The sequence below is a fragment of the Stegostoma tigrinum genome, chromosome 28 (assembly GCF_030684315.1).
Source record: "Stegostoma tigrinum isolate sSteTig4 chromosome 28, sSteTig4.hap1, whole genome shotgun sequence".
NCBI lineage: Eukaryota > Metazoa > Chordata > Chondrichthyes > Orectolobiformes > Stegostomatidae > Stegostoma > Stegostoma tigrinum.
Window position 1 is genome coordinate 29,782,683 of NC_081381.1, and position 27,033 is coordinate 29,809,715.

The following is a 27,033-nucleotide window of genomic DNA, read 5'->3' on the forward strand; positions in this document are numbered from 1 at the left end:
GGAATTCTCCTGGATTGGTCCAGCTCTTCTTCAGCAGGTCAGTGCCCCATGATCAGTCCAAATGCACATGATAGCTGGTATTCCTGATGCCAGACCATGCAGCCTGTGCCGTCTTCCTTGGGCAGGTACAACTCTTATGACTTTCAGACAAGACCTTAGACACACAGCCACAGGATTAGTGGCCTAAAACATTCTAACCAAATTCAAAACACAGGATGGCATCCAAGCCAACTTGGTCACCAATGGGTGTTGACAATGCCATCACCTGACCCTCAGATGACTCACTCAATCTAAACTGATAGATTCATACCTTCACCAGAACCTGTGCCAATGGTAGTAACATTTTATGCATCCTCCTGCAATTATCAGGAACATTTCAGACTCTGTGCACATTTAGGAACATGTATTAACATAACTCTTCCCCGTTACCGAAAAATGTAACCAATGATAAAATCCACTTGGCTGCATCCTTGTGCATTCAGATGTTGGCAGCTGAGGAGAGGCAGTTAGCTGGAGAATTGCAACATTCAGGGATGATATTGTTCCAAAGCTTGCTACACTTGGGAGTGCTTCGGAATAAGGGTGGTGCTTGTTGTGACATTATCAATAGGTCACTCAAAACAGTTCAAGGATTACTGAAGAGTCCATTTTAGCCTGTTGGTCTGAAATGGTCAAAGCAGGCTGCTGACCAGTAGGGTACTCAGGCAGCTAGGGAAGAGACTTGAGGCAGCAGAGGTGCCATCGCTAGTAGTCACAAACAGGCAGGGCTAGGGAGAAGGCCTGAAGAACCTTGACAGCTGCAGAAGGCCAGTGGCTTTGCATTGGACAGCACTCTAAGAATGTGTCTCTTGTTAAAGTGTTATAGTCGGATTTGAGGAGTTGATGTCTTCCTGAAATCCCAGAAACCATTTCTGTAGCTAAGAGAGGAGATGGAAGAGCCGACTGTTGTACTGGCTCAGTGTAACTGAAAACTATTGTAACTCAGAGAAACCTTGGGGTAAGCTCAGCTGTCTGTGAAGGAAGTAGAACTGTGCCCATGAATGGAAATCCACTGGAACACAGTCCCCACAGCCAAAGTATGACCTCAGCTGATCGTACTAGTGGACAACAAAGATCTCAGAAGCCTGGCTTGATAGATCACATTTTCTTTAATTTTAGTTAACGTAACGGTCATTCATTGAAACTAAGCCACAAACAGATGCAGTGTTTCTTTAACAACAATACAGAAATTTAATATACAAAACTCAAAAAAAATCACCTAGGTACAGCACACAGTTAGAAAAGCCTTAAAATATTTATTAAAGACAACTTTTTAACCATTTTGCTAACACTACCACTTTACAGAGCTTCAAATCTAGAGAAATTAATCCCCTACATCAAATATATCAGTTCAACTTAGCTGATTCTCCCCAGGTTCTGCTATTTGAACGTGAAATCTTCAAACATGAATACTAACAAACACAGCACTTAGACTTTCTTAGCTTCTAACAACTAGGCCATAAATATTGTTTTAAAAAGTACCCCTTCAAACTATAAAAGTTATAAAAGCTAACCATGTGTACAATTTTTTAAAAAATTATCTACAGGATGAGGCTGTCACTGGCTCAGCAGCATTTACTGACTAGCGGGCAGTTAAGAGTGGGTCTGGAGTCACATGTAGGCCAGACCAGGTAAGGATGGCAGCTTCCTTCCCTCAAGGACACCAGTGAACCAGATGGGTTTTCCCCTAATAACGGACAATGGATTTACATTCATCATTAGATTTTTAATTCCAAATATTTATTGAATTCAAATTCCACCATCTGCCAATGGTAGAATTCGAACCCGGGCCCCCAAAACCTTTGCCAGGTCTCCGGATTAACAGACCAGCAATAATACCACCAGGCCATCACCTCCCTTGGTGAAAGCCCTGATAAATTTCTTCCAGCTCTGTAGTTTAAATTACGTTCAGAGAAACAGTTGCAATATGTTATACAACATCCTCAAACATTGCCAATGCCTTCAAAGAAATGAGTCACTTTTCTGCTGGGGGGTTAACCCGAAACATCAAGCTTTCCTGTTCCTCACATGCTGCTTGGCCTGCTGCGTTCATCCAGCTTCACACCGTGTTATCTCACTTTTCTGCAGCAATTGTTTTCTAGTCTTTTTTGTATATTAGCTGTGATATATTATTGAGAAGACTAAAATTTATCTCTTAAACATATACTATTTTACATTCTCCAAACTGTCTTAAAACCTTTCAATCCCGTTTTTCTCAGTTAATGTCAATCTATGATTATTCAGAACTAAAAACAGGTTACTGGCCTTCAATATAACAAAGTGTGGAGCTGGATGAACACAGCAGGCCAAGCAGCATCTCAGGAGCATAAAAGCTGACGTTTCATCAGAGAGGGGGCCTAGACCCTTCATCAGAGAGGGGGGATGGGGTGAGGGTTCTGGAATAAATAGGGAGAGAGGGGGAGGCGGACCGAAGATGGAGAGAAAAGAAAATAGGTGGAGAGGAGAGTATAGGTGGGGAGGTAGGGAGGGGATAGGTCAGTCCAGGGAAGACGGACAGGTCAAGGAGGTGGGATCAGGTTAGTAGGTAGGAAATGGAGGTGCAGCTTGAGGTGGGAGGAAGGGATGGGTGAGAGGAAGAACAGGTTAGGGAGGCAGAGACAGGCTGGGCTGGTTTTGGGATGCAGTGGGGGAAGGGGATGAGCTGGGCTGGTTGTGTGATACCACATTGGCAGATGTGCAGGTGAACCTCTGCTTAATGTGGAAAGTCATCTTGGGGCCTGGGATGGGGGTGAGGGAGGAGGTGTGGGAGCAAGTGCATCAGATATGATTATTCAGGTATCAGATCTTGTGGTGGGGGAGCATTTTGGTGATAGTGACCATAACTGCCTCACATTCTACATAGCTATGGAGAAGGAGAGGATTAGGCAAAATGGGGGGATATTTAATTGGGGAAGAGGAAACTATGATGCGATTAGACATGAGTTAGGAAGCATGGACTGGGAGCAATTGTTCCATGGTAAAGACACTATAGACATGTGGAGACTGTTTAAGGAACAGTTGTTGCGAGTGATGAATAAATATGTCCCTCTGAGACAGGCAAGAAGGGGTAAGATAAAGGAACCTTGGATGACGAGAGCGGTGGAGCTTCTCGTCAAAAGGAAGAAGGTAGCTTACATAAGGTGGAGGAAGCTAGGGTCAAGCTCAGCTCTAGAGGATTACAGGCAGGCGAGCAAAGAGCTCAAAAATGGTCTGAGAGCCAGGAGGGGGCACGAGAAAGGCTTGGCAGAACGAATTAGGGAAAACACCAAGACATTTTACACTTACGTGAGGAATAAGAGAATGGTCAAAGAAAGAGTAGGGCCAATCAGGGATAGTATAGGGAACTTGTGTGTGGAGTCTGAGGAGGTAGGGGAAGCCCTAAATGAGTTTTTTGCTTCTGTCTTTACGAAAGAAAAGAACTTTGTAGTGAATGAAACCTTTGAAGAGCAGGTGTGCATGCTGGAATGGATAGAGATAGAGGAAGCTGATGTGCTGAAAATTTTGTCAAACATTAAGATTGACAAGTCGCCAGGCTCGGACCAGATTTGTCCTCGGCTGCTTTGGGAAATGAGAAATGCAATTGCTTCGCCACTCATGAAGATCTTTGCATCCTCGCTCTCCACTGGAGTCGTACCTGAGGACTGGAGAGAGGCAAATGTAATTCCTCTCTTCAAGAAAGGAAATAGGGAAATCCCCGGCAATTACAGACCAGTAAGTCTCACGTCTGTTGTCTGCAAGGTGTTAGAAAGGATTCTGAGGGATAGGATTTATGACCATCTGGAAGAGCATGGCTTGATTAAATGCAGTCAACACGGCTTTGTGAGGGGCAGGTCATGCCTCACAAACCTTATCGAGTTCTTTGAGGATGTGACTAGAAAAGTTGATGAGAGTCAAGCTGTGGATGTGGTGTATATGGACTTCAGTAAGGCATTTGATAAGGTTCCCCATGGTAGGCTCATTCAGAAGGTCAGCCGGAATGGGATACAGGGGAACTTAGCTGTCTAGATACAGAATTGGCTGGCCAACAGAAGACAGCGAGTGGTAGTAGAAGGAAAATATTCTGCCTGGAAGTCAGTGGTGAGTAGTGTTCCACAGGGACCTGTCCTTGGGCCTCTACTATTTGTAATTTTTATTAATGACTTGGATGAGGGGATTGAAGGATGGGTCAGCAAGTTTGCAGACGACACAAAGGTTGGAGGTGTCGTTGACAGTATAGAGGGCTGTTGTAGGCTGCAGCGGGACATTGACAGGATGCAGAGATGGGCTGAGAGGTGGCAGATGGAGTTCAACCTGGATAAATGCGAGGTGATGCATTTTGGAAGGTCGAATTTGAAAGCTAAGTACAGGATTAAGGATAGGATTCTTGGCAGTGTGGAGGAACAGAGGGATCTTGGTGTGCAGATACATAGATCCCTTAAAATGGCCACCCAAGTGGACAGGGTTGTTAAGAAAGCATATGGTGTTTTGGCTTTCATTAACAGGGGGATTGAGTTTAAGAGTCGTGAGATCTTGTTGCAGCTCTATAAAACTTTGGTTAGACCACACTTGGAATACTGCGTCCAGTTCTGGTCGCCCTATTATAGGAAAGATGTGTATGCTTTGGAGAGGGTTCAGAGGAGGTTTACCAGGATGCTGCCTGGACTGGAGGGCTTACCTTATGAAGAGAGGTTGACTGAGCTCGGACTTTTTTCATTGGAGAAAAGGAGGAGGAGAGGGGACCTAATTGAGGTATACAAGATAATGAGAGGCATAGATAGAGTTGATAGCCAGAGACTATTTCCCAGGGCAGAAAAGGCTAACACGAGGGGTCATAGTTTTAAGCTGGTTGGAGGAAAGTATAGAGGGGATGTCAGAGGCGGGTTCTTTACACAGAGAGTTGTGAGAGCATGGAATGCGTTGCCAGCAGCAGTTGTGGAAGCAAGGTCATTGGGGTCATTTAAGAGACTGCTGGACATGCATATGGTCACAGAAATTTGAGGGTGCATACATGAGGATCAATGGTCGGCACAACATCGTGGGCTGAAGGGCCTGTTCTGTGCTGTACTGTTCTATGTTCTATGTTCTATCTAAGTGTAGCATTTCCTGCGGTTGCAGGGGAAGGTGCCAGGTGTGGTGGGGTTGGAGGGCAGTGTGGAGCAAACAAGGGATTCACGGAGAGAGTGGTCTCTCCGGAAGGCAGACAAGGGTGGGGATGGAAAAATGTCTTGGGTGGTGGGGTCAGATTGTAGATGGCGGAAGTGTCGGAGGATGATGCGTTGTATCCGGAGTTTGGTGGGGTGGCGTGTGAGAACGAGGGGGATCCTCTTGGGGCGATTGTGGCGGGGGCAGGGTGTGAGGGATGTGTTGCGGGAGGTGTGGGAGATGCAGTCAAGGGCGTTCTCGAACACTGTGGGGGGCAAGTTGCGGTCCTTGAAGAACTTGGACATCTGGGATGTGCGGGAGTGGAATGCCACATCCTGGGAGCAGATGCGGCGGAGGCAGAGGAATTGGGAATAGGGGATGGAATTTTTGCAGGAGGGTGGGTGGGAGGAGGTGTATTCTAGGTAGCTGTGGGAGTCGGTGGGCTTGAAATGGACATCAGTTTCTAGCTGGTTACCTGAGATGGAGACTGAGAGGTCTAGGAAGGTGAGGGATGTGTTGGAGATGGCCCAGGTGAACTTGAGGTTGGGGTGGAAGGTGTTGGTGAAGTGGATGAACTGTTCGAGCTCCTCTGGGGAGCAAGAGGCGGCGCCGATACAGTCATCAATGTACCGGAAGAAGAGGTGGGGTTTGGGGCCTGTGTAGGTGCGGAAGAGGGACTGTTCCACGTAACCTACAAAGAGGCAGGCAGAGCTGGGGCCCATGCGGGTGCCCATGGCCACCCCCTTAGTCTGTAGGAAGTGGGAGGAACTGAAAGAGAAGTTGTTGAGGGTGAGGACGAGTACTGACCTTCAATATTTACTCCACCCATTGTATACCACCCAGTATAAAAAATTTTCCATTTCCACTCCATCTTCTCTGACACACAGTGGATTTGGTCAGTATTCTGGAAAGGCTGTCAGACCTGATTACTTCATACAGGTTGATTGAGTTTTTTGAAGGAGTAATGAAGGGGAGTAATGAAGGGAGAGCAGCAAACATGATTGATATGGACTTCAGTAGGGCGTTTGACAAGTTTCCACGAACTAGCCCAGTTAGCAAGGTTTGATCACATGGAATACACAGAGAATTAGCTTTTTGTCATTTATATAAATGATTTGGATATGAACACAGGAGGTATGGTTAGTAAGTTTGTAGATGACACCAAAATTGGAGGTGTTAGAGGACAGCGAAGAAGGTTACCTCAGAGTACAAGAGAATCCTGATCAGATGAGCCAATGGGCTGAGGAGTGGCAGATGGAGTTTAATTCAGATAAATGTGAGGTGCTGCATTTTGGGAAGGCAAATCAGGTCATGACTCACACACTTAATGGTAAGGTCCTGGGGAGAGTTGCTGAACAAAGAGACCTTGGAGTGCAGGTTCATAGTCCCTTGAAAGTGAGGCACCAGGTAGAAGGGTAATGTTGAAGGCATTTGGTATGCTTGCCTTTATTTGTCATTGCATTGAGTACTGGAGTTGGGAGTCATGCTGTTGCTGTATGGGACATTGGTTAGGCCACTTTTGGAATACTGCGTGCAATTCTGGTGTCCCTGCTATAGGAAGGATGTTATGAAACTTGAAAAGGTTCAGAAAAGATTTATAAGGATGTTACCAGGGTTGGAGGATTTGGCTATAGAGAGAGGTTGAATAGGCGGGGGCTATTCTCCTTGGAGCGTCGGAAGCTAAGGGGTGACCTTATAGAGGTTCACAAAATCATGAGGGGCATGGATACGGTGAATCTCCAAGGTCTCATTCCTAGGGTAGTAGAATCCAAAACTAGAGGGCATAAATTTAAGATGAGAGGGGAAAGCTTTAACAAGGACCTGAGGGGTAACTTTCCACAGAGAGTGTGGTGCATGTGTGGAATGAGATGCCAGAGGAAGTGGTGGAGGCAGGTACAATTACAGCATTTAAAAGGCATGTGGATGCATACATGAATAGGAAGGCTTTAGAGAGATATGGCCTAAATGCTGGCAAATGGGACTAGATTAATTTAGACTATCTGGTTGGTAGAGACAAATTGGACTGAATTCCATGCTGTTTCCATGCTTTACAACTCTATGATTCTAAGTGAGGAATACACACCTGCCACTACTTTGAAATCTAAACTCTTAAACTATTTCTATTACTACACGTTACATATCTTACATCATAACAGCAACAGCACCTTTGCTGCTCAAAGTGCCCCCATCTCTGATTGGCCAGCAGTTCAAAAGTAATCATCTTCTACGTCAACTACCTCTGACAAAACAGACTAAACACTGATCGTTCAGAGACTTTTCAACTTTGAGTGACCCATTGAAAACATCACAAAATACCATGCCCTTCCTACTAGGGAGGAATGAATGTATCACTATGCTCCCTGAAGATTACAATTCATCAGCTAACATCATCTCCACAACTACCAAGTTCCAAATGCATCCAGATGCACAATGGCACTAAAATAATGGATTCTATCATAGGATTTATTGTTCTACAACAGGGGAAGATTTATATTAAGGGACAGTTTAAGAGCTGCCAATGCTGGAGTCAGAGATAACACAGTGTGGAGCTGGAGGAGCACAGCAGGTCAGGCAGCATCAGAGGAGCAGGAAAGTTGATGTTTTGGGTCAGGACTCTTCTTCAGAAAAATAAAGAGTCATATTAAGTTTCTGAATATTTTTATCAACATTTTATGAGACAAGTTTAAAATATTAATGGCATTAGTGCAAGGACGCATGGCATTTTAATCTCAGTGACAGTTTTTGTGATGGGATGAATGAATATTTGATAATTAGATTAGTTCAACTCCCAAGGGAGGAAATTACATACTCATGAACGTATACATGACCAGCACATGAGGACTCATTGATACAGGGTGTAATGGAGGGGATTTTCAACTGAGGTTAGATCTTTGAACATGAAGAATGGGATTCCTTATAAGGAAGACAATTTTTAAATGATTTTTTTATGATTCATGGTGCCTAATGTATTGGGGGGATGGCTTTGCTGTGCAGTCCATGTATGTGGAATCGTAGGAGATGGGGGAGATACTAAACAAGTATTTTGCATCAATGTTTACTGTGAAGAAGGATGTGGAAGTTATAGAATGTGGGGAAATAAACAGCGGCAATTTGAAAAATGTCCATATTACAGAGAAGGTGGTGCTGGACATCTTAAAATGTATAAAGGTGGATAAATCCCTGGGACCTGATCAGATGTACCCTAGAACGCCGCGGGAAGCGAGGGAAGCGATTGGTAGGCCCCTTGCTGAGATATCCGCATCTTCGATAACCACGTCAATGACTTCTTGAGGTGCCAGAAGACTGGAGGTTGGCTAACTTAGTGCTACTATTTAAGAAGGGTGGTAGGGAAAAGCCAGGGAACTATAGACCAGTGACCCTGACATCAGTGGTGGGCAAGTTGTTGGAGGGAATCCTGAGGGACAGCATTTACATGTATTTGGAAAGGCAAGGTCTGATTAAGGATAGTCAACATTGCTTTGTGTGTGCAAAATCAAGTCTCACTAACTTGATTTGAGTTTTTTGCAGAAGCACTGAAGAGGATTGGTGACGGCAGAGGGGTGGACGTGATCTGTATGGACTTCAGTAAGGCATTTGACAAGGTTCTTCATGGTAGACTGGTCAGCAAGGTTAGATCTCATGGTATTCAGGGAGAGCTAGCCGTTTGGATACAGAACTGGCTTGAAGGTAAAAGACAGAGGGCGGTGGTGGATGGTTGCTTTTCAGGCTGGAGGCCTGTGACCTGGGGTGTGCCACAAGTATCGGTGCTGGGTCTACTGCTTTCTGTCATTTCTATAAATGATTTGGATGTGAACAAAGTGGGTATAGTTAGTAAGTTTGCAGATGGCAACAAAATTTGGGGTGTAGTGGACAGCAAAAAAGTTTACCTCAGAGCATGCGATCTTGATCAGATGGGCCAACTGACTGAACAGTGGCAGATGGAGTTTAATTTAGATAAATATGAGGTAGTACATCTTGGAAAAGCAAATCAGGGCAGTCACTTAATGGTAAAGTCCTGGGGAGTGTTGTTGAACAGAAACCTTGGAGTGCAGGTTCATAGTTTCCTGAAAGTGGAGTCCAGGCAGATCGGAGAATGAAGAAGGTGTTTGGTATGCATGCCTTTAGAGGTCAAGGCATTGAGTATAGGAGTTGGGAGGTCATGTTGCAGCTATACAGGACATTGGTTAGGCCACTTTTGGAACACTGCATGTAATTCTGGCCTCCCTGCTATAGGAAGGTTGTTGTGAAACTTGAAAAGGATCAGAAAAGATTTACAAGGATGTTGTATCAGTGATAATGGGAACTGCAGATGCTGGAGAATCCAAGATAACAAGGTGTGGAGCTGGATGAACACAGAAGGCCAAGCAGCATCTCAGGAGCACAAAAGCTGACGTTTCAGGCCGAGACCCTTCATCAGAGAGGGGGATGGGGTGAGGGAACTGGAATAAATAGGGAGAGACGGGGAGGTGAACCTAAGATGGAGAGAAAACAAGATAGGTGGAGAGGAGAGTATAGGTGGGGACGTAGGGAGGGGATAGGTCAGTCCAGGGAAGATGGACAGGTCAAGGAGGTGGGATGAGGTTAGTAGGTAGGAAATGGAGGTGCAGCTTGAGGTGGGAGGAAGGGATGGGTGAGAGGAAGAACAGGTTAGGGAAGCAGAGACAGGCTGGGCTGGTTTTGGGATGCAGTGGGGGGGAGGGGACGAGCTGGGCTGGTTTTGGGATGCAGTGAGGGAAGGGGAGATTTTGAAGCTTGTGAAGTCCACATTGATACCATTGGGTGGAGGGTTCGCAAGCGGAATATGAGTTGCTGTTCTTGCAACCTCCGGGTGGCATCATTGTGGCACTGCAGGAGGCCCGTGATAGACATGTCATCTGAGGAATGGGAGGGGGAGTTGAAATAGTTCGCGACTGGGAGGTGCAGTTGTTTGTTGCAAACCGAGCATAGGTATTCTGCAAAGCGGTCCCCAAGCCTTCACTTGGTTTCCCCAATGTAGAGGAAGCCACATCGGGTACAATGGATACAATATACCACATTGGCAGATGTGCAGGTGAACATCTGCTTGATATGGAAGGTCATCTTGGGGCCTGGGATGGGGGTGAGGGAGGAGAAGTGGGGGCAAGTGTAGCACTTCCTGCGGTTGCAGGGGAAGGTGCCGGGTGTGGTGGGGTTAGAGGGGAGTGTGGAGCAGACAAGGGAGTCGCGCAGAGAGTGGTCTCTCCGGAAGGCAGACAAGGGTGGGGATGGAAAAATAGCTTGGGTGTTGGGGTCGGATTGTAGATGGCGGAAGTGTCGGAAGATGATACGTTGTATCCGGAGGTTGGTGGGGTGGTATGTGAGAACGAGGGGGATCCTCTTTGGGCGGTTGTGGTGGGAGCGGGGTGTGAGGGATGTGTTGCAGAAAATGCGGAAGACGCGGTCAAGGGCATTCTCGACCACTGCGGGGGGAAAGTTGTGGTCCTTGAAGAACGTGGACATCTGGGATGTGCGTGAGTCCAGCCCAGCTCGTCCCCTCCCGCTACTGCATCCCAAAACCAGCCCAGCCTGCCTCTGCTTCCCTAACCTGTTCTTCCTCTCACCCATCCCTTCCTCCCACCTCAAGCCACACCTCCATTTCCCACGTACCACCTCATTCTGCCTCCTTGACCTGTCCATCTTCCCTGGACTGACCTATCCCCTCCCTACCTCCTCACCTATACTCTCCTCTCCACCTATCTTGTTTTCTCTCCATCTTCGGTCCGCCTCCCCCTCTCTCCCTATTTATTCCAGTTCCTTCTCCCCATCCCCCTCTCTGATGAAGAGTCTAGGCCCGAAATGTCAGCTTTTGTGCTCCTGAGATGCTGCTTGGCCTGCTGTGTTCATCCAGCTCCACATTTTGTTATCTTTACAAGGATGTTGTTGGGGTTAGAGGGTTTAGGCTGGGGCTATTTTCCCTGGACCGTTGGAGGCTGAAGGGTGGCCTTGTAGAGGTTCATAAAATCATGAGGGGTATGGATAGGATAAATAATGTCTTTTCCCCAGGGTGGGGGAGTCCAAAACTAGCGGACATAGGTTTAAGGTGAGAGGGGAAAGATTTTAAAAGGACCTAAGGGGCACCTTTTTCTCACAGAGTGCATGAATGGAATGAGCTGCCAGAGGAGTGGTGGAGGCTGGTACAATTACACCATTTAAAAGGCACCTGGATGGGTATATGAATAGGAAGGGTTTAGAGGGATATGGGCCAAATGCTGGCAAATGGGTCTAGATTAATTTCGGATATCTGGTCGGCATGGATGAATTGGACCGAAGCATCTGTTTCCATGCTGTCCAGCTCGATGACTCTGCCTTGACTACATTTGCCCATCCTTAAATTACCCTGGAGAAGGTGGTGATGAGCTGCCTTTTTAAATGGCTGCAACTCTTATGGTGTTGAAAAAAATGCTGTTAGGAGGGAGTTCCAGCAGTCTGACTCAGGGATAGTGAAGGAACAGTGATATAATTATTCGTTAGGATCATATGCGCTGTGAAAGGGAAATGCAGGTTGTGATGTCCTTGTATAATAAAGTTTGTTTTGTTTGGTCAAAACCATGAAGTCCATAGGAAAGGACAGAAGATGTAGGTGGCTTTAATCTCTTTGTAAATACCTGAGTTCACAAACTTCATCGACTTTAAACAAAAATGTTACTGGTCTCTTGCCAAACTAACACACATTTGCGGTCTCATCAAGGCTCATAACAAACCGACATCGTTTTAATTAAGAAAAATGTTTACTTTGAGCAAAATATTGAGGCTAGGACTTATTGCAATTCTCGGTTTTTACTCCCTGAATCAACTACTTCTTTTGTACCAAGAAAAATGTTTATTTTGATTTCTGAACTAGTTAGGGAGGTAGAGCAAATAATAAGGGACACCTTGTACTGGCACACACAAATCAAACTGTCATTATTAATTCAGACTGAAAAACTGCTCCTGTCCTCACACACTCACTCCATACTGACATGCCACCATATACTTGCACAATTCTCCTGCACTACATACCTATCTCACACTGGCACATCCATCTAATACCGACACCACTACCTCACACCGACACCATTACTCCACACTCACACAACTACCTCGCACATGATATATTCATATAACATTACTCATATAATAGATGCAGAGAAGCAACAGGAAATAGAGATTTCACTAGATTATAATAATGATTTCCCATTAGTTCTTCAAAATAAGTTTAAAAGCAATAAGTATCACAAATGCTGATAACAGCCTTAATTTAAAACATCCATTAATCAGAAAAAGCTAGTTAAAGCTCAAACACTGCCTGGTGAAGACACCAGTTACTGAAGTAATCTAGATAAAGCACCCTCCATTTTTCCTGCTCCTGCAAAAGATTTTGTTCTATGTCAATCCCATTTTGATGTTCAGTGTTAGAGGTTGAATGGTTGTCTATTCAAATGTCAAGTTCTGGGAACAACAGCACACTTAGGGGGCAATGTAAGTTCAACAAAGAACAATGTCATTCACAGAACAATGTTCGAAACAAATTTGTACTTAATGGATAAGTAATTAAAAACAGGAATCTGTATCTTGTTCTCAAACCTGCCTCATTAACTCCTTTGTCATCTATGTGGACTTGACAGTGAACACAAATTAGGCGATCCACCTCAACCGATCTCCTTTCAAGTGGTCTTACCACATGAAACAAAACTTGAGTCATAGGGAACTTAGGGGTTATTACGAAGGAAGAAAGTATCCAATGATTGGCAAGTTACCAACATTTTACTGATGATCACTTTAAATGGTCCAGTTAATGACTCATCAAGTGGTGGAAACAATTTTTCCTAATTTACCATATCAATGTCATGTGAATTCCTAATTTCCAATCAGTACATGTTTATTAGAAAATAGTTCAATGTGCCATGGTTATTCCAGTCAGAAGAAAGAGTAGGAAGCTAACACAGAGGAGACAGATTGTTGCACTCTTGAGTCTTGGCTCATGACATCTCTGCACAGCAGCCTACAACAGCAATGAGCATCTACAATGAGATGCACAAAGCCAGCAGAATAATCCCTGGATTCACAATGGACATTATGAAGCAACATTGCCAATTCCTAGCTAGATACGAGAGCATACTTCAAGACATACTTACACCAAGGTCTCCAAGATCATCACTGCGTACCTCACAGATGTGACTTACAAAGTGGTAAAAGCATGGAGTAGATGGAGAACAAAGAATCTGTGCACAAGTGATAAACCAGACAACGGAAATACAGCAGATCAGCAAAATAATCTCATTGGGCTCATCTGTAAACAGCTGGAAACACATGAGAGTTTCTTCCAGAAGAAATGCTTGCTAAAATGCCTCATCCACCCAATAAGTGACCTGGGTCAAGCCACAAATTGTCTTAAATGCCAAACCGAAAGATGGTCAACCATTTGGCACCAGGCCAGGCATAGAACCACATGAGCAAGTTACTGAGCCAGCAGAGCAGCATTATTCACTAAAGCAGAAGAGACAGAGAGGTCCACTGGCTATAGGGGATTTCAGAAAGATGTGATGAGTAATAGTCGGCTATCTTAGACTTGAAACCAAAACAAAAGATAGAGCGATACTATGCTCATTTCTTGGAAACAAGTCAGTCTAAAGTCTTAGATATAAATACCAGGTTCTTAAATGTTCAGGTGTTATGGTTATCATAAAAACATAATCTGCAGTTGTTTATATGAATTATCATCCTGCAGCCACATGGTTTAGCTGTGGCAGCATGTTGAGAATGGTTAGCGTGCATAAATGCTGCTCTGGATGGTTCTAAAGTTACAAGCTTTATCTAATTCTGTTTGGCAATACATCTGTAAATGTCAGCTTCGCTTTGTCAAAAAAGTAGATAAAAACAGGATTTATTTCCAGATTCTTCTTTTCTTACAAGGTCATTGAAACAAAGGAGCTCCATGAACATGTGATTCACATTACGTGCAAACTCCTCACTTAATGATATGGTTTGAAACAACATGCTGTTGCTGAAGGACATGTGATGACTGGACTATTAATATTTACAGTACCATTTGACAGTACTTTGTCATCCCAACCCATTACCCCCTGCCAAGAAATTCTTTACATTCCAAGAGACCAGTGGAACTGTGAGAAGGGTGGAGAGTGGTCAAGTGAATTGTATGTTATAAAGCTTGGTTTACCTCTGTGCCACTGTTAGTTTAAATCACCATTTTCTGATTTCCTTCACAGCTCTTTGCCCTAATGCTGGACAAAACGGTGCAGCTAAATCTCTCCATCTCCAAAACAGCATTCAAATTTTGGTGTAGAACGTCTTCCACGTAGGCCCAGGGTCAGAAAGAGCCTTGCCTTGAGAACTGAAGTCAGAGATTAGGCCTGACCAAAGGCCTGAACACCTACAGGTGGCTGTTGGAGAATGGAGAAAATTCCCAGACCCAGGAGCTGGCTAACATTTTTTTTAAAAGGCTAAATTAGTCTTTTGTGGTTTGCTACCAAGGCACAATAGACTGTCTGATCTGAAGAGAGGTAGGCAACACAAGCTTCCACTCAAGTTGGAGGACACTCAATCACACAAACAGGAACCCATTGTCTTGCCTTGTTTCCTCCAGGATTGCTCCACATCCCAACTCCTCTAAGGCTCCAGGGTAAGAAACCAGTCAAACTGATCTGTGCCTTGGTTTTATCTGAATTCAGGGAAGTGAATGTTCCTCAGAGACATGCTTGGAAATACTGCCCCCGTAATTTAATCTGATTTTAAACAGAATTCTTTTTCATTCACACAGCAAGTAGTTAGGGCCTGGAATAAGCAGCTTAGAAGGTATTGAAGGCAGGTTCGATGAGCTATTTAAAAAGACATTGGATGATTATTTAAATGGAAAGGGTTACATGGAAAAAGCAGTAATTTGCATGATGTCAAAATGTTCAGAAAGACTGTCCAGAAATGATAGGCCAAATTGCCTCCGTATTTACCAGAACAATTCTGTAATTCTGAAATAGATACAAAGTAAAAATGCTAAAAACTCCTGATCTAAAATTATTGTGAGCTCTGTATCTGTGTTGCTTTGCTTCGTTGTGAAATTCCAAATAGCCCCAGAAGCTAGTGTGATCCAGTAACTGATCAAATGCTTTGTCCTGGAGTTACTTTTCTATGGAAGGATGTCTTCTCAGAAGCATGATATTGCGTGGCCTGTCTATTTATTTGCTCCTCAATAGATAAGTCACTATGTGAGAGAAGATTTGTGTTGTTCTGCTTTTCACTGGATTTGGGGTTTTGTCTTCCCACTGTCATCTCTGAACTGGTCTTCAAGGTGACAAATCGAGAGGTTCTTCAAATGTCATCCTTCAATCAATGCCAATCAAAACCCCTTATTTGGTATTCCCCATAGCTTTAGGAAATTATTACCAATTGCAATCTTTGGAATAGAGTTTCTGCTTTGTGTCAATGGGTAATTGCCCCAGCGGGTGAGAACTAATGCCTTTTACGTTGCGAATTTGGTGCAGTGGACTCTGCCGCCTTCCCCCTTGCTGTCTCTGTCCCAATTAAGTCCAGTGCAGAAAAGCAGTGGGAACAACCTTCCAGTGCCATTATCACCCAATCATCTCATCATTGCTGGTATTCACCCAGTGGCAGGCAGATGACTTACTACATGGGAAGCCTGAAAAGAGAACACAACTGGGGGCTGCAACTAGGCCTCTGGGGCTTCGTTGGGGGTTGGACGTGGGGGTGGGGTTCCATCAGTGCCTGACAAAGGACCAAGAATTTGAAACAGTAGCTAGCCTTAGAGTAGCTTACCCTCAGTCTTCAACTCCACTGCCCACTCAACTCCCCGCCCCTCAGTATGCTTCACATCTTGCTGGTTGGGGTGTACGTCAAGGTATTATTATTTTCTATTGCGACAAATGTAAAATCTTTCTTCATGGATAGAATCCCTTCCGTGTAGAAGCAGGCCATTCAGCCCATCGAGTCCACATCTACCCTCTGAAGAGCATCTCACCCCCCTATCCTTACACTTCCCATGGCTAACCCACCTAGCCTACATATCCCTGGCCACCATAGAAAATTCAGCATGCCAGTCTGCCTATCTTTGGACTGTGGGATGAAATCCACATAGACATGGGGAGAACATGCAAACTCCACACAGACAGTGACCTGAGGTTGGAATCAAGCCCAGGCTCCTAGCGCTGTGAGACAGCATTGCTAACCACTGAGCCACTACACTGACCATCTGCCAGTGTAAGCACAATGGTGCTTGTGGCTGTACCTGTTCCTTTCACTTTCCATTAAAAATATTCCTTGATGCATTCAAGAATGATAACCTGCCACAAAACCCCCTTCGCTGCTTCTGATTCCAGGCCCCTACCTGGCAGCACCATGAGGCAGCATCATGGTTCGCAACCTTCATTTGATTCAGAGATATATTTCTGACTTCATATCTCCACCAATACTGACACTGCCTATTCCGACCTGTGCAACATCACCCGACCCCACATCTGTCTCAGCTCATCTGGTGAGCACTCTCATCCATGACTTTGTCACTTCTGGGTTTGATTATCTCAATGATCTCCTGACTGGCCTCCCATCATCCACCATTCTTAAAATACGTTTCCCACTTCCTAAACCACACCAAGTTGGGGTGGCTCAGTGGTTAGCATTGCTGCCTCAGAGCGCTAAGGTCCCAGGTTCAAATCCACCCTTGGGTGGCTGTCTGCGTGGAGACTGCACATTCTCCCTGTGTCTGTATGGGTTCCCTCTGGTTTCCTCCCACAGTCCAGAGATGTGCAGGCTAGGTGGGTTAGCTGCAGGAAATGTAGGGTTACAGGGATAGGGTAGGGGGTGTGTCTGGATGGGATGCTCTTCAGAGACACTGTGTGGACTCAACAGGCTGAATGACTTGCTTCCACACTGTGGGGATTCTAAGCTCCATTCATCCATTGTCCCATTTTCACTGAGTTATATTGGCTTGCTATTATTCACAGCCTCATTTTTAGAATTCTCATTCTTTTCAAATTCTTTAATGGCTGTGCTCCTGGTTGCTCAGAGCCTAAGCTCTGGAATTCCTTCCCAACACCTCTCCAAAACTTTTCTTTCTGAGAAAACATGCCGTAAAATTTATCTCTTCAACCTCTGAAAAATATCTCCTTATGTAACTGAGAGTCAGATTTTGTTTGATAACAATCCTGCAGAAAGACTTGGGAGGGTTTACTGCCTTAAAATATAAATGCATGTTATAGTTTCATTAATCCAAATGAAAATGGTTTTATCACAGAAGACTAACATTTTAAATTAATCCACCCCCCACCCGTGAGAAACCTGACTTTAAATCACTGAGAATGACTTAAAAAGTGCTGTAATTAACCATTTAATACTTTTGCTGGTATGAACTAGTCAGTTCCTCAGTAAATTAATAATTTCTGGATGAGAAATCTATTTCAAACATGCCTGCCCTGACAAATACACTCACTGAAATCCTGCAATTATGATTTAGGAGTGAGTCAGTTTTGCGGATGGGACCTGGTTCAGATGGAAGTGAATTCTGAACCAGCGTAAATGTTTGAAGACAATATAAGTGTAGGTGGTTTGTGATAAAACTCACTTAGGTTTGAAATTCCTGATTTTTTTTTCTGTTCGAACGGCTGCTTCTGCCTGTGTGGAAATATATGATTCGGAACCACATGCTGACTGGAAACATTTTGGGCAGAGCCATACAACTTGCTTGTATCAGGTTAGTACAAGTTGGGAAAGGAAACGTACAGCAGAAGCTGTATCTGGATGAATAAAACAGCTTTTACTGGCTCTTTATAATGTTTTATCACCAATTTATGTTTTATATAAATATTTAGACATATGACCAGTTCAAATGTTTGTGGTCAGGCATTCTAATATGATTCTATAATGCAGAAAAGCCTCAAATCCAGAAATGATGTGGTCCGAGGCAATCTGGACTAGACAGCTTACAGTTCATCACTCAGGGAAACAAGGAGAAAATCAATCCCTTTATTCCCAATGAGTAAAAATGCCATGGCCCTCTCTCATGTAAAACTGTCACTTAACAGAATGTAGGTGCGTCCAGATTACATGCCTCAAGCAGTTTAACATCTTCAAAATCATGCTATTATTAAAAGAAGCTACACAGTATTGATGTATCTCAAAGATTTGTAATTTTGCATATTGAAGATTGTATTTTAGAAAGGAAACCTATGTTCCTGCTTTCATACCCTGCAAAAAAGTTACCATCCAGTACCTTTTGAAACACGACAAAGCATCCACATCCCTGAAAGTGGCACAAGAACATTGCAAAGGGAATTCTGACCCAGGCAGCACTGGCTGAGCCAGCTGTCATAAGCAACTTTTGATGTTCAGATCCACTGCAGTCAATGTCTACTCCTTACCTTTCTAGCCCTTACAATAATTGAAGAAATAAGAAAGAACATACAGTTTGTTGAGCTTCTTCCACCATTCAGTCCAACTAAGGCTTATCTTGAGCTTCAACTCCACCTTACCACCAGCTCCCCATATCCCTCGTTCTCCGACACAGCAAGAATCTGTCTATTTCGGCCATAAATGTATTCAACTATAGAGGATCCAGAACCCTCAGGGATTGGGAATGCAGCAGAGGCACAACTCCAGAAGTGAATTTTCTCTTCATTTCAATCTGAAATGATTGACCCCTTACCACGAGACGATGTTCTCAGTTTTAGATTATCTACTGAGGGGAAATAAAGTCTTAGCATCCACCCTTTCAAGCTTGTTTATAGTCTGGTTTTGCTGAGATCACCTCCTGTTCTTATAAACTCCAGAGAATATGGACCCAGTTCTTTTTCCCAAATTTTAATCAGCTTCTCATCACGGGGTAAAGCTGTCATCCCAGAGACCAATCTAACTGATCTTTGCTGAACTTCCTCTAGTGCAAGTATATCTTTCCTTAAAAAGAGACAAAAACTGCACACAATTCTCCAGGTGTGGTCTCACCAAAGCCATATACAAATGCAGCAAAGCTCCCTTATTCCTGTACTCCAATCCCTTTGCAATAAAGACTAACATGTCACTTACTTCCCCAATTGCTTGCTGCATCTGCACTAACTTTTCGTATTCTTTCTACAAGTACACAGATGCTCATAGAACATAGAACTGTACAGCACAGTACAGGCCCTTCAGCCCATGATGTTGTGCTGAACTTTTACCCTAAACTTAAGGTCTATCTAACCTCCACCTCCAACCTTATAGCATCATTCAAATGCCTATCTAATAGCAGCTGAAATGACCCTAACGAGGCCGACTCCACTACCCTCTCCGGCATGACTTCTTAAATAAAATTCTGCTGTGCTATTTTCATGACAAAAATGAATCATTGCGCACTTCTCCATGTTGTATTTTATCTGCCACCTTGGAGCTTACTCATGTAACCCATCTATATTGCTTTGCAGCCTCTTTTGAGTCCTCTTCCCAGCTTGCATCACCACCTGGCTTCATATCCCCAGCAAACGGGAATATATTTTTCTGTATCTCTTCATTAATAAAGATTTTAAATAGCTTCAATACTGATCCCTGCAGCACTCCATAGTCTGTATGCTTGAAAATGCTTCACATCTCTATTCTCCGCTCCCTGTATGCTCATAAAGACACTATTCATGCTGATGTATCAGCCCCAAATTCAGGAGAGCCTGTTTTGACTATTAATCTTTTCTGCAGGCACCTTATCATTTTGAAATCCAAGCACAGAACATCCACCAGTTCCACTTTGTTTCTCGCTGCATCCTTGGGAAACAAACCAATATATTTGTCCAACCAGATTTCACTTTTGTTAAACTTGTGCTAACCGTACTGTGCTTGACTACGTGCATGGGTCAGGCTTCTCTAAAGGTAGATTTCAGCACTTCCCTGACGAATGGGGCAAAGCATTTTTCTCTGTTCCCCCGTTCTCTCTAAGACAAAAATAACCTACATTCGCCTTGCTGATTAATCATTGGGCAGCTCCATCAAGTCAGATAGACACTCAGTTGTCCTTTATAACCGAGACCCTCTCCGGCCAGGGGACCGCACACCGTACTTTCTCTCAGTCGAGCACTTGCTGAGAGAAAGGGTCGGGGGCGGGGGGAGTTGTTTATGTTTGACACCTAAACCCAGTTGGTATTTGCATTTGCTTAATTTCTTCCTCTGTGAAGCTGGAATTATGCCTGTCTTTGATCGAGAAACTGGGGAGCCAGCACCGAGGATAGGGACATCGATGGGATCAGCGGTTCCCCCCACCCCCGCAACTCCCGGGAGAGGAAAAGGAAAGTAAGCGCCAAGCAGCCGGAGGAGGGAGCGGCGCCTGGGACTTACTCACCTCGTCGCTGTTGGTCTGCAGGGTGCTGTTGTAGGGCTCGGTGCGTTGGTTTATCCGCAGCGCTCTCTTGGCCACCGCCTGCCTGCAGAGGGCCAGCTGATGCCAAAGGAGGACAGTCACGATGACCAGCCTGCTGCCTCTCATCCTCCAAGCAAATCTGCCTCGGAAACAAGCTGAGCGTTTTTGTTTTTTTTGATGCGGGGGGGGGGGGAGGGGGATGGATAAAGAGACACAGTTCAGCAGCGAGCCCTCCTTACACGTGGGTGAAGAGGCGACATCAGATGAATCCTTTTCAGGTCCAAAAAGAAAAGAACACCCCCAGAGATGAGGAAGGGGTGGGGGGGTGGGAGATGATGGTCTCAGAGTGGAGGTGAAGTCTCTGGAGGGTCTGGATCACAGCTAGTCCCTTGTGTTCAGTGTCCAGTTGATTTCACATGGTGAGCGGCCGCTGCTGCTCTGGTCAGTCAGTCTCCCGCCAGTAAAAACACTGTCGCTTGCAATGTGTCCTCGCTTTCTGCTGGCTGCCGGCATCCAGTTAACCCATTGGGAGCACTGCCGTCCACTCACACAGCCGCTTTAGTGGCTCTCCCTCACTGCAGCACAACACAGGCAGGGAGGCTCGTCACCAACTACCCCGCTTCCCCTCACTTCATACACCTTCCAGCTCTGACCCAGAAGAAAAAATGAAGCCTGGCTGATGTGTAAAATGATAATCCGCCCAAAATGAAACTGACCACTGAGTGTCACGTTCTGGGGAATGACAAGCGCTCTCAAGACGTCTACACCTCAGAGAGGCTGCTGAGCTGTTCCCTCAGATGCCTTTCCTTCCCTTTAAGGAGGCGGCCGGGGAGCAGAGGTCAAATGAACGCGCTCACCACCCCCAAGCCTGCAGCCCAGTTGCATCCATTAATCCATTGTCAGTTCTCCAGGCTAACCGTTAGGGGGACGTGGTGGGGGGAAAAGGGTGAGCGTTTCCCTCCGGAGACGCAGCAGTTTCACAGTTTTTCTCACCACCTTCCCTGGGAGGGGGCTGTTTGGAACGGCGTGTGATTTTTCCATCTCTTTTGAATACCAGCGAATTAGCAAATCATCGCCGCGCTCGGGTCCTGCGGCGGATAAATATAATAATATTTCCCTCAATGTATTTGCATACAAAGGCGGCTGGCGGAGTATTCCCTCCAAACATCTTGCAAAGTTTTACAATTTTGCGAAGGTTGATCACGACACCGACTTTATTTTAACCATCAAATAGAGATTCTCCGTGACAAATTATTTTATAAGTAAAATTCCGGTTGTATCAAACATGCACTGATTAGCATATCCAAATATTGTGATATATGCTTTGAATTGGGACAGGCGATGCTTCAATTCTTAACATTTGTGGGAAATGAATTTATTTTAAATCTGACGGATTTTTAGTTATGTTACTAGCTTTCAATTTGTTGAGGCAGATTCCAAGTTTAATCCGAGACTCCTGTGGCTGTGTGTAAAGATATAGTGAAACTAATTAAAATATTTTTTCAAATTCATTATTACATCAAAAAACAAAAATACATAATTGACGTGAGTTATTTGCTGTCCATTGTGCCAACTGCATTTGTGTTGTAACCGATTGAGCACAATTCTTCAAATGCATTAATATTACATCCAAATTCGAAAATGCAGAATGGAAGAGTGTTAATTGTTGCCCATTGTGCCAATTACATTTGACAAACACAAAGACTTTAAGTGCGCTGGAACTCCCTGTACCTCGCAATGTGACTGCACTACCATAATGACATCTTGCAAGGTCGTTTTGCAGGTACCAGGATTCAGTGTCCATGGATTGAGGGGACATAGCCATGAGTTGTGTTGGAAGTGGAGTGTGCGGAGGGAATGAAACCACGTGCACAATGTGTTTTCACCACAATGTGTAACCTTACAATCCAGTCTCTTGTCGAAACCAATTATGTAGAGGAGACAGCTCAGTGTCTATGGTACTTAGAACCCCAGTCTCAACATCGAGAATGAGCAACTGAGTCAGGATAAGACAACTGGTCTCCTTCCCAGGTTTCAGCTACCTCCTTTCTCAGCATCCACAACCCACAACTGCTCCTTCCGACTGTTTAGCTGCGTTTTTAAATCAATTTATTTTTTAAATCAACCTATTCATGGAGGACTACACCAGCGACAATACCACTACACCACAATCTCCACATTACAGTCCTTTTGATCGATGCATCTTGTTTGCCCACTAACCCATTGACCTTCAATCCTGCTCTTGGCCGATTTCTTGTAAAATACTTCCCTTAAACCCATCGTTCCCTGTTCCCGCCACCAACCCCCGCAAACACCTACCCTAGTACTGATCAAAACCACAAAAGCTAAGCCGTGATTGTTCCAGTCCATCACCCGCCTCCCCACAACTCCTCCAAAGAGCTGTCTGACCAACAGTGTTGTGACATTTTTAGTTTTGATTTCATATTTCCAACATTTGCAGCGCATAGGTTTTGGATCGATAACCTGCACTGTAATGACATTGGTCAAACAATCCTGACGTAATGTAATTAAATGCGAAGGAGGATGTTTCTGTACCTTTGATCTTGGAGGATGTTCGGGAAAAGTGCCCCCAGCCTCTGAATAAAGACCTCTTGAAAGCGCCAACGACTAGTTTTATCACCTGTGTAGACTACACCAAAAGGCGCTATGTAAATGTACTGGCCATCTTGTGATCTAAGAGTCTAGGCCCGAAACGTCAGCTTTTGTGCTCCTGAGATGCTGCTTGGCCCGTTGTGTTCACCCAGCCCCACACTTTGCTGTTTCGGATTCTCCAGCATCCGCAGTTCCCATTAGCTCTATGTAAATATATTGTTATGTTCTCAAGTTCCAGAAGAACAAAAACGCCTTCAGACCGCAACCCCCCCCCCCCCTCCCCTCCACACACATAGGATTGGCCTCTGGACGGTGGGAATATTAAATTAATGGTATCAATGAGAATATTAGCGACGAACAAGTTTTACAATATTTCAACAACGACATGCAAATTATGAACTGTAGAATGGGACATGAGGCGTATTTCCCCGACGTCACCCCGAAAGTTTTAAAGCAGAAACTATCCCTGTCAAAGGCAGCGACAACATTGCAAGAGAGACAACCTGGGAATGTATATTTATTTCTCCTAACCCCTCGAAGATTTTTTACAAGACATTTTGGTGAATCTCAGTAGAATTCAGGCCTCCGTTTTACAGGCAGTAATTTGTATATATGTGTGTTGTATGGACGGCAATTCTCCAGAGACTGGCTCCCTGCAGCTCATTCATAAAGACAGGTGATACAAAGCACTCGAACGATAAACCCTTTACATTGATTGCTACCGCCCCATCGATATACCGCACATTATTGGCTGTCGACAATTTATTTAGATACTCTCTGCAATGGATGATTAAAAGATTAGGAAAGTAACTTGGGTCTGAAGGATCGTAGCGTCTGTTTATCGATTTAAAACTTTTTTTATTGCGAACGAAGATGACTGCGCTGCTTGTTTGTTGAAGAGACATCCTTTTGGAAACAAATAGGGGACCACGCGGTGGGAAGGGAGAAAGTTTAGCAAGCACTGCCATCTATAGGCTGAAACATAAATGCATTAGCAGTGTAGACGGCACATTGTGTGCAGATAACGCTGTAGCCAGAGCAATTATTACACTGCAAATAAAAAAATGTCAACAACTTGTACTGGATATATGTTAATCGAGTATGAAATGCACCAAGGTGAGAAAAAAAGTGATTGAAACAAAATATGCCATATCCACTGCTTTCCTTTTGCCTTCACATCTGGTGATTCCTTCAAAGGATTCAATTAAAACACTCAAACATGACCGTCACTTTGCAAGTCGATGTTAACCCATTGACGTATGGCTTTAATTTATTCATTAATGTTTTCTTTATTCGGTTTCCAGCAGGTTTTCTATTAAGTTGAGACTAACCTCTCTTTTTCTGAATAACTGTTTAGTGTTCAGTATGCTCCAGTATTTTGGTACAATTGTTACTTCTAAGAATTTATATTGTTAAAAGAAGTTAGTAGCTCTACAATTTCATTATGACCCTTTCTCAATATGTGGCATATGGTCAGCCCTGGAATAATAACTGATTGACACTTGGAGTCTCAATAATTAGTCCAGCACTGGAGAAGCCGATTACAGAGATATCGTAAGGAAAAATCTCTGCTGCCTCAGTACAAAGTATTCCCAAAGCAGGTTGGGTTAAAAACAAGGATTTTGTATGCTGGGAGTTTCTGTATTCCTGGCTACCAAATCTGCCCAGTACTTGCAGTCATACAGGGTAAGTTGAATGACATTTTGGGCCTCATATACCTATCTGGAGGGATTCTATCTGGAGGTCCAGACAGAGGTCTATGGCCAAGAAGCTCAGATAAGTGGTTGGCATCTCCTTCCCTCTCAGTCCCTTGCCAACACACATTTTTAAAAATCTAAATTGATTTGATTTATTTTTGTCACATATCTAAGTACAGTGAAAAGTTTTGTTTTGTGAGCAGTACAGGTAGATCATACTATGCAAAGTGCATAAGGGTAATAGAACAGCAAGGAATGCAATGTTACAGCTGCAGAGACGGTGCACAAAGAATGAGCTAACATTAAATTTGAAATTTGAGAGGTCCGTTCAGAAGAGCGGGGAAGAAGCTTTTCTTGAATCTGTTGGTATGTGTGTTTGAACTTTTGTATCTTCTGCCCCTCGGAAGAGGTTGGAAGTGATTAAAACCAAGATGGGAGGGATCTTTGATGATGTTTGATTATGTGTCACAGTTTCCAGCCTCAGTGTCGGTGCAGATGCCCACTGTTAGTTTGAAGGCCAGCAGGGAGCATTTAACAGAGGCCACTTCATCGTCACAGTCTCAACTGGTCAAATTACAAGGTCACGTGATTTTTCAGACAAGATCTTTAAAAGGTATTGGTTCTTTTGACAGTGCAGTCTACTATAATTGATGCATTTGAGTAATTACATCCAACAATTTGATCCATTTTACTGACTGATGTAGATCAGTACTATTCTACAAGCACTAAAGATGGCATAAATGCATTTGACAATGAAACAGTTGAGTGTTAAATGTCCAAAACATTGAAAATGGCCTTCTGTGTCCTGTTTTGTAGCACTTTTTGAGGAAAAGAAAAACTGAAATAACTCCACAAAAGGCCAGTATCCCATCACCAAGTCACCCTTTATTTACATGTGGAGAATCCTTGACACAGAACCAGCTCCATTAGAGCTAGCTGTCAGACAGAACAGCATCTCTGACACTCCAGTTTTTATCTGTCAGCCAGAGCTCCTTGATTGGATCTGTTAATCTGGTCCAATCAGGAAATTTGTTTTATAATGTCCACTTGGCTGATCATACATCCATCCCCCTATCAGTCCGAGGACATAGCCTGGTTCTTTTTTTTTGTAGCTCCTCCTGGGGCATTTTGGCACTGGTCAGGTTCCTCCAACTGCACTTTTAATAGATGCTCAGTAATTCACTCTTGCACCCAGAGCTTCTCAGAAGAAATTCTTTCTCTCCTTCAGGTGGCAAAGCCATCAAGTTGGCAACATCCACTGTGTCCATCTGAGGTACAGAGGCATCTTCAATGCTTGACGAAGAGGGAGAACCAATGGGTTCAGGAAGAGACAGAAAGGCTGTTGAGGGGCCAGACATGCCTCTTACACATGCAGGGCCATTCCCATGGTTCCTACACCAAACATCATCCCCTGAAGTAAACTGTCCCTTTGCTTAGCAGATTGTAGTATCTGGCATTGGCGTTCCTGATGCTATTTCAACCTCCCCACGAGATCCGGGGAGACCTACAATCAAATCTGTGCCAGGTCAGTCTGGTATCTGGTGAAGCTGTATGCTGCTTCTTTAAGCCGGCCATCAAAGTTTAGACCGCTGTTCCTGCCAGAGTATTGGATGATGGATGTTATGGGCCTGTCCTCACATGTTGAATACCATTCGACTTTGGGAAGTACTCAAATTCCCTTCTGGTAAATGATGGCCCATTATCTGTGACCAACACATCTGGGAGCCCATGTATTACAAAAGATGTGCGCAGCTTTTCTATCATCACCCCCATGTTTGACAAATGAACTCTTATGTATATCCAGCCACTTTGAGTGGGCATCCACAATGATTAAGAGCATTGAGCCCATGAAAGACCTGCATAGTCAATGTGTGACCAAGTCTGTTGTCTACTCAGCCATTCCCATGAATGTGGGGAGCTACTGGTGGTAATTTTTGTCCTTGTTGGCACTCTGGGCACTGCCCCACCAACGCGGCTATGTCTGCATCCAATCCTGGCCACCAGACTTAACTTCTCACCAGCATCTTCATTTTGGAGTCCCCTGGATGACCCTGGTAGAGTTCAGACAGTATCTGGCAGTGACCTTTGCTTGGAATTATCACTCTTGCCAACGTGCACCCCCCCTCCACCGCCCCAACAATAATATGCCGTCGTTTACTATGATTTGGTCTCTGTGGATCCAGAAAGGTTTCAGTTCTGGTTGTGATGGCCTTTTGGTTTCCCCTG

General features: G+C 44.3%; 1 protein-coding gene across 3 annotated transcripts in view; it reads right to left on the reverse strand.

Moving 5' to 3' along the window:
• The window catches only part of c1qtnf12 (C1q and TNF related 12), an 82,189-nt gene extending 60,693 nt beyond the window's left edge, over window positions 1-21,496 (reverse strand). For all 3 annotated transcript variants that reach the window (XM_048561870.2, XM_048561869.2, XM_048561868.2), the window contains exon 1: window positions 20,480-21,496. In XM_048561870.2, the coding sequence (XP_048417827.1) occupies window positions 20,480-20,623 (144 nt within the window). In that variant the 5' untranslated portion in view covers window positions 20,624-21,496. The remainder of the gene's footprint in view (window positions 1-20,479) is intronic.
• Window positions 21,497-27,033: the final 5,537 nt, after the last annotated feature.